The sequence below is a fragment of the Gekko japonicus genome, unplaced genomic scaffold (assembly GCF_001447785.1).
Source record: "Gekko japonicus isolate JY-2015 unplaced genomic scaffold, Gekko_japonicus_V1.1 scaffold2829, whole genome shotgun sequence".
Lineage (NCBI taxonomy): Eukaryota > Metazoa > Chordata > Lepidosauria > Squamata > Gekkonidae > Gekko > Gekko japonicus.
The window spans coordinates 27,196-35,577 of NW_015165909.1; the positions used below are offsets into that span (position 1 = coordinate 27,196).

General features: G+C 49.5%; 1 protein-coding gene across 1 annotated transcript in view; it reads right to left on the reverse strand.

The window, feature by feature from the left end:
* Nucleotides 1-646: 646 nt before the first annotated feature.
* TMEM132A (transmembrane protein 132A) overlaps nt 647-8,382 on the reverse strand; it is a 50,749-nt gene continuing 43,013 nt past the window's right edge. Inside the window, exons 8-11 of the mRNA XM_015411383.1 lie at nt 6,586-6,791; nt 5,472-5,748; nt 4,660-4,851; nt 647-2,580 (exon numbers count right to left, since the gene is read on the reverse strand). Of these exons, the coding sequence (XP_015266869.1) occupies nt 1,399-2,580; nt 4,660-4,851; nt 5,472-5,748; nt 6,586-6,791 (1,857 nt within the window). The 3' untranslated portion in view covers nt 647-1,398. The remainder of the gene's footprint in view (nt 2,581-4,659; nt 4,852-5,471; nt 5,749-6,585; nt 6,792-8,382) is intronic.

Below are 8,382 nucleotides of genomic sequence, written 5' to 3' on the forward strand. Positions count from 1 at the left end.
GGCAGCAATTGAGGGGCGGGGAGACGGAATCCCACTCTTGGCAGGCACCACAAGGGGGGGGGCGGCGGGTAGAAGCAGGGGCTCCGAGGACCGTGTTGTTCAAGCATGTGGCTGCTGACTGGCCAACTGTGCCCAGTACAGGCTGGTGATGTGCCCTGGGGGGCTGCTGGCAAGTAAGTTATCCTATCCCTAGGCAATGTTGCCCTTTCAAGGCCAGTGCCTCTTCCACCACCTTATGCCTGCTGCTACTGGAGATATCAGGTCCTCCCTTGTTTGCTGCTCAGCAGTGGCAGCCTCTGTACTTCACCGTCTGACCAGTATCTGCCGCAGGACTCCTGCCTGCATCTGTTTTGCTCTTTTTAAGATCCGCCTGTGCCAGGTTGTTTTGCCGCCTATCACATTAAGACCTGCTCGCACGGTGAGAGGGACGGAGCCACAGGAGCCAGGCAGGCAGCTGCCCAGGGTTTCTCCTGAACGGTCTAACAATTGGGAACTCCGTGTTCCCTGCAGCCTGGGTCGAATCCTGCCCATGCGGGTGAGAGGTGTGATCAGGGAGGGGAGGGCCTGCAAGTGTCTGGCTTCCATCTCACTAACGGGGAGCAGATGCTTAGATCAATCTTCCCAAAACACAAACTTTTGCTGCCGTTTTAATTATTATTTATTTTAATTTTTAAACAATGTAAGAATTAAAAATCTTCCATAAATAAAGGACTTGCCCGACAGGCTCCCAATACTACAGGTATAAAATATGAGCGATTGTACAAAACGGTTAAGGACACCAGGCACACAGCTGGGGTTAAAAAAAGGGCCGCCCGTTGCTCTCTAGAACTCTGCCCTTGCCTGGCTTTGAGGTGTGGGGGGGGAGAGCGAGCCCCAGGCTCAGACCACAGGAAGGAAGGAAGGAAGGACACTCGCTGTTGAAACCATCACAATGGACACAAATTGGCAATGAGAGTCAAAGCAATAAGGGAGGCCCAGGATCAGGCTCCCCCTGGAGTCTCCTCCGGAGTACATCACAGTCGGCTTGCTGCTGGTGTTCAGCTGATTCCCAGTCTGTAAACTCTTCACCCCTAACCGTAATGAAAACTGGTGGGGTGGCAAGGAAGAAGTAATGAGGACCTGTAGGCTTTATGCCCAGGAGGAACTGACCCCGACCCACAAATCCCTCTCCAGAATGAAAAGGAACAGCCGAGGAAGGTCTCTAACATAGAGATCTCCAGGGTATCCCTGGCACAGTGACCCAAGGGTGCTTTTACCTGTTGTGTAAAGCCCTCTTTAGACGATCAGGGTGATGTGCCCAGCTGGATGACCCTAAGAGAGCACTCAAGGGAGAGCAAAGGCTGATCCCTTATTGGTTTGCCCATGTGGGGTATTGGTGGGGCACAGTAGAGATGGACGTCAGGAGCTGCCCCGGATCCTCTCCATGTAGCTGCGCAGCTCGTCAGGGTCACGCAGCCCCATGTCCTCGCACACCCAGCGGATGTCATCTTCACTGGCCACCAGGATGGACTGAACTGCGGGGGCGGAGGCTGGGGGGCTGGGAGCAGAGCCAGGGGGAGTAGCAAAGGTCACAAACTCCACGCGCTTCCGACGACCACCGACCTCCCTCCCGTCCTTTTTCCTGGACAAAGTAGTGGTGAGAGCTGGGCTTCCTGGGGCAGTCAGACCCAAAGTACTGGCAGAAACGTCAGGTTCTGGCCCTGGTGGAGCTGGGCTCTCTTGGGCCACAGCCTCCATCTTGCCCTCTGCCCCCACACAACAGCAGCACCCGTCACTGGTGCCGGATGGGTCAAGGGGCTGGTCTTGGCAATGCTGGCTGCACAGATCCAGCTGCCGGCTGAGTTCCTCCTGGTCAGTGCCCAGCCAGACCCAGTTGTGGGGCTGCTGGGCAGAGGAAGCGCCCCCGGGCCCAGCATCAGGGGGCTCCTTGCGCTGGTAGCGAAGGACAAAGACCACACAGTTGATGAGGAAGATGAAGATGGCAAGGCAGAACACACCCAGGAGAACGTACATGCCAATCTCCAGGTCTGTCACCCTCTCGGGAGCCTTCACCATCTCATCCTCCTCCTCCTCCTCCTCCTCTGGTTCAGCATCCTCATAGGAGCTACTACCCGGCCCCTCAAATTTGGTCATTGGTGGTCCCACCCCCACTGGATGTCTCCTTGATCCCTTTCCGCTCACTGTGGCAGCTGCAACTGTCATCGCTTCACCTGACATGGCACCTTCTGCTCGCTGGAAGGGGGACTTGCCACGGGGATGGGGATCCTGTCGCAGAGGGCTACTGGTTGTTGGCAGGTGCTTACCAAAGTTCACTTCCAGCCATATTGTGCTTTGAGCAAGTGGAGCCCTATGTTTGCCCTTGCGGCAGGAGTCTGGGGAATGCAAGCTGAGTTGCAGGAGGGGTCCTTTCCCTGCTCCCTCAGCAACAATCACGGGGCGATCCTGCTCCTCACTGAGCCGCACAGATACCACACTGGGATTCAGAGAGGAGAGCGAGAGCACCAGATCCCGCCAGCCATAGAATTCTAGAGGAGCCAAGGTGTGGTCGGTGAATACGAGCCAGATGCTCACCACGGCTTCCTGCATGGAAAAGGAAAACTAGGCTTAGGACAAAGACAAAGCGTGTGCACACACAGCTTAATATGACCTAAGGCGTGTCACAGCTTTTGATATTAGTCTGCATGCTAGACTTGAGTGAGCCTAGAATCCGATGGTGTCTTGTCCAGTTTTAGGGGTCAGGAGACCTTGAGAGATGGGCTCCATGCATTGCTGGACCCATTAATCCGCAGAGTCCAGCACGCCAATTCCAGTCAGGAAAGAAGTGTAGCCACCTTCAGCACACCACCATGAGTTTCTACGCCTTCTGTGCTACTCCACTGCTGCCACGCGTGAGGATGCAAAAATTGACAGAACGTGATGCCATAAAAAGGGCATCACTAGATTTTGCCAGAGCAGAGAGGAGAAGATAAAGGTTCGATTTTTGTGATGGCAGCTCCAAATCTCCCACGGCATCTAGTTCTGACCTGAATGGACCACAGCAGGATGAACAGGCTACATTTTCAATGTGCACTGTCAAAGACACAAAGGACTCCAAGGGGATCCAAGGAACCGCACTTGGCATCCACTCACCAAGTCAGCAGCACATGTGGCCCCATTAAGGCAATGCCTGGTTGGACGTTTAGCAGTGACTGGCCCTTTAACAGCCCACTGCCAGACAATCGGCTGGGAGGCAGCCTTGAGACAGGAGTGGGGAAATGAGGGGATGAGTCACAACTGAGAAGGGGGGGGCGGGGGGGGGGAAACGGGACAGTATCTTCCTGTGGGAATTGTTCCTATCTCATAGAGATTCCAGAAGGGTGGAGACACCAGAAGGGCTGGCCTCATGATGAGAGAAGATGAAGAGACTAGATTTGTACCCCACCCTTCACTACCCAAAGGAGTCTCAGAGCGGTTTACAATCCCTTCCCCTCCCCACAACAGACACCCTGTGAGGTAGGTGGGGCTGAGAGAGCTCTCTCAAGAACTGCCCTTGAGAAAACAGCTCTGAAAGAACTTGTAACGGACCCAAGGTCACACCAGCAGCTGCATGCGGAGGAGTGGGGAATCAAACCCAGTTCTCCCAGATTAGAGTCCGTGCTCTTAACAACTACACCAAACTGGCTCTCTTCATAAGTAGGGATGGGCACAAACTGGGAAAATGTGATTCATTTCGGTTTGTGGCATGTCTGGTTCATGAGCCACGAACCATAACAAACTTTATAGAACCAAACACCCCGGTTCAGTTTGTGAGGTTCACAACATAGTAGAACAGGCCCCCCCCCACAGTGTGCTAGGGACACCAAACTCACAAGGGATTTCCAGCTGACTCTCCTCTACCTGCCCTGCAAGTTTGGTGAGGATTGGATTTACAGGGTCCAAGTTACAGCCCCCCAAAGAAGGCACCCCCAGGAAAGTGCTTTCTGGAGAAATGACAGGTGCAGGTTCAGGAGGTTCAGGAGTGTATAGAGCAGACCCTGTGCAAGCTGGAGACATCAGAGTCAAAGGGCACCTCCCCCTGATGCTCCTCTACGTGCCCTCCGTGTTATGTGCAGATTGGACTTAGGGGGTGCAGCTTCAAAAGTGTATAGAATGCACCCCCTGCAAGCTACACAAACCAAATGCACAGGCTGCAGAATTCCACCCCCCCCCACACTTCTTTGAAGTTTGGTAAACACTGATTCCAGACAGTCTGTCTGGAAATACATCCATTCATGAACTGCTACGAACCACTTGAAAATTCATGCTGGTTGATCTGCCACGAACTTCAGTTTGTAAACCACAAATCGCCCAAAATTTGTCACAAACTTTAGTTTGTGAGCCAGTTCATGCCCATCCCTTTCATAAGGCAAAGGGAAACCAGCTCTTGCTCCACAGGCTGAAAGGACAATAGTCAGGCAGAGGACAAGGGTGAAGGAAACATCCTCCTTTATCATTCTGAGACCTGTGGGAAGGTATGCAGCGTTCCCTGACGGCAAGAATCTGCCAGACTTGAGCAGGTCTTCTACATGTACATTCAGCACCTGCTTGGCCCATAAAATGGCTGCATGTTAAATTAACAAAGCTATCAACTGCCCACCGAGCTCTCCGTCCACTCTCCTGCTGGACTCCTGGTCTTCTTACCTGCTTCACGGAATGCAGGGCAGAGAGTCCCTGACACATGGCAGTGAAGACATTTGAGTGTCCTGGCTCCACAGAGAGTGACAACGAGAGGCCTGATACCAGCTGGGTTTGTAGCTCAGAGATGGAAACCTTCTCATCAGACACCACCAGAGTCTGCTCCCCCAGGATTGAATCAGACACAGGAGAGCGCACCTGAACCAGGAAACAGAGAAGACATGATGAAGTTCAAGTGGAGACAACTCACAGAACCAGTGCCCAGGTTATCTGATGCCCCATCTTATCTGTCCCAAAACTAAGCTAGCGAACGGCTACTCTCCTGGTCACTTCGAGTGAGAATTGCCTCCAAGCAACCAAGCAGACATTTTTTCCCCCTTTCCCTTTTAGTTCACAAATTATTCATGCATGGCCAGAAAAGATCATGAAGATATTTGTGGGCTTGTAACTTCCCTGGGAATTTCTAAGACTGGCTAATCTCTTTTGTTTCTTAGACTCCCTCTCTCACCATTCACCACATGGCTTTGCATGTTGTTTTTCAATCTACCCTGCAACCCAATCTCATTTATACCAGCCTGATTTGTTCTTCACTTACCCACCTCTCCTCCCGCAATCGTGACTGTACCCAATTTCTAAGCCCCCGTTTACAAAAGTCCGTGCTGGTGATGCTGCTGCAGGTCCACATCCAAAGCACCCATACACAAATTGTGGGTAACCCACAGATCCCAACCTTCTTGACAGCCCATTGGCAGTAGGTTTTCATCACACAATACAAATGTCTCATCCTGGTCCACATCAGTAATGAACAAACTCCTTACCTCCACTGATGTCATTCCTGCCTCACGACCAATCACTACACTCCCGTCTTCCAGTGTTGCCACCCGAGGATCCTGGATCCTAGCATGCTTTTGCACTAGATGTGAGACATCCAGCAGCCAATTAGAACTTGGCATATAGGTCAGGTGACGGCCACCATCTAATGGATGAGCCACAAAGTGGGCTAGGAAGCGGACCCCAGCACGCTGGTACTGGAGCCGGCAGCCACGAGCTCTCCTTTCCAACTCCTCTCCACCCTGTTCAGGCTCGGCCGGGTTCCTGGTTGAAGAAAGAACAATAATAATACTATTCATGAATGAATTTCAAGAGTTAGAATCATTCCACATGCATTATTTCAGTAACGTCAGGGAGGTAAGACTGGCTAACATTATCCCCAAGAAAAATCCACATAACAGAAAAGAGTCAGCAGAATAGGTTCGTAGGATCCAAGCCAATATGTCTGATATACTACTGAAACAGATGTCTTTGTTCCAATGTACAAGTATCACTCCAGTAACCAACCATCAGGACAACAGAAACAATTTATTAATATGTTAAATGTACTAACACTGTATCTCAGCAGAGAAAATCGCCTGGAAGACCTGGCTGGAATCAGCATGGTGGTAGGGAGCAGGGACCTCAGTAGTCTGCCCTCCTGCCTGGATGGAGCCATATAGTCACCATACCAGTCTGCAGCTGGATGCTGACAAAGACGATGGTCTGTTTCAGAACCTCGCATGTTTCTCTGCCATCAGCAGAGCATTCAGTAAGCACAAAGGTCTCAGTCTATTTTTGCACTTTGTTCTCCTGGACCCCCGCACCAACAGCTGCCTATCAGCAAAAAAACTGTTGGGTTGGCATGGTTGCAGGTTCAAATGAACCTGTCCTAACATAAAGGCCCTCTCCTATGCCACAAATATCAGAACTCTGGACAAGAACTTCAAATTTCCACTTGAGACTGACCTCCTACATCCTTCCTCTCCTGTAGTCAGGTTCTTATGCAGTAGGTGTATCATAAGGCTTACCCCCAGGAGGCAGGAAATCGCCACCCTAGACTGTAAAAAGTATGCTCAATCAACATGATGCTGCTAACCCACTGGGCTCCATATGACTTACCCTTCTGAGGCAGTGCCAGGCACCCTCCAGCCTCGCACCTGCTCAAGTGAGGTGTCGGTCAGCTCGATGCGCAGAGGCAGCAGTGGGGCCCAAACGGTAAACAGCAGTGAAGCATGGAGTCGGCGGTACCAGAAATCTACCCGTACACCACGTGCTCCTCGGCTCTCTTTACCCCCTACGTAGACAGCATCACACACATCTGATACCTGATGATGCATTAAAGAAAACATTAAGAGACGGAGTGGCCAGAGAGATATCTGCAGGAAGTGTGAGAAGGCAAAGTCCTGGCCCCAGTTCTCAAAACTGACCAAGCCACATGTGTAGAATGAACATTCGCTGCCCTGCCTTGCTGTGCTGTGTGGCAAATAACCTCCATCTTTTGTACCTTACCAGGGCATAGAGGCTTCTCAAGGCAGACTGATTTTTTAAGGTTTCACACACCTTAACAGTAAAACGCACTTTGGATCATGAAGACAAATGACCTTAAGGAAAAAGGTCCTCCAGAAGTTAACGAAGCTTTAATCTGGATTGTCCTGGCGAGGTGCTCTGCCCTCCCTGCTGCTGTACTTGAAGGAAAATATTAGAATATTCCTTTCACAGAAAGGCTTTGTGCCTGCCCATTAAGGGAGACTACAGAGCACATGTTTTTTAGATGTCTGTATTATCAGGTGGTGCGTAATAAAATCATCACGCCGCTGACTGAACAAATTCTGGGCCTCTCCGAAAAAGATAGACTCGAGTTCCTTCTATCTGATAGAAATCCCAAGATTACCCACCAAGTAGCCAGTTTTTGTATGGTGATACTCAGATCACGGAAACCCCAAGGCAGCTAGTTAGATATTAGATTAAATAGTTAGATCTTAGATTAAATTTTGCTTTTAATGTTTTACTGATGTATTTTAAAATCTTGGAATTTTGTAAAGGTATACTTATTTTTGTATGACTGGTCTAAGGACTGTAGAAATAAACTAACTAACTAATCCGGATTGTCCAAAACCTGTTTTGCTTTGATTTTTGTTGTTGTTCTTGCATTTTATCCTTAAGGTGTGTGGAACCTTAAAAAATCTTTTTGCCTTCAGAGGCAATAGCAGATTAAAAGAGCCCATATGAAAGGGGAAGCTTGCAAGCCAAAAGGCATGAGAACATGATGGGTAACAAGGAAGGCACACAAGATGGACACAGAGGGATGCCAGAGGCCTATCTGAGAGAAGTAGGCATAGAGTGAGGAACACATGAGTTGAGATATCTATCAAGTGATAGGGAAGGGATTTCTTTTTTTTAAAAGGTAACAAGGAAGGCACACAAGATGGACACAGAGGGATGCCAGAGGCCTATCTGAGAGAAGTAGGCATAGAGTGAGGAACACATGAGTTGAGATATCTATCAAGTGATAGGGAAGGGATTTCTTTTTTTTAAACCCTCAAGAGGGTAATTTTATTGGTTTTTTAATAGACTACATAACTACAACAGAAAATATAGGAAGGAGGACTACAACTAGGGATAAAGAAAAGATACCCACACTAACTAAAAACCCAAGAGTAGGAGATAATGTCCGTGTTAATCTACATGTTAGTCAATATGTGTTAGTATAACAATATACTTGTGAGTTATTTTTAGCTATTGCTTCAATGTTAATAATTTTAATATTTTGAGAACACTTCTTGAGCATCTTCTTATTTTCATAGGGCTATTTTCAGAGTCCTTCTGCCTTTACTTCTGTCTTCTTTCTCTGAAATCATACACCGTTTTGCTTGCTCCCGCACCCGCTTCCTCCCCAGAGTCCTCCCCCATTCCAGA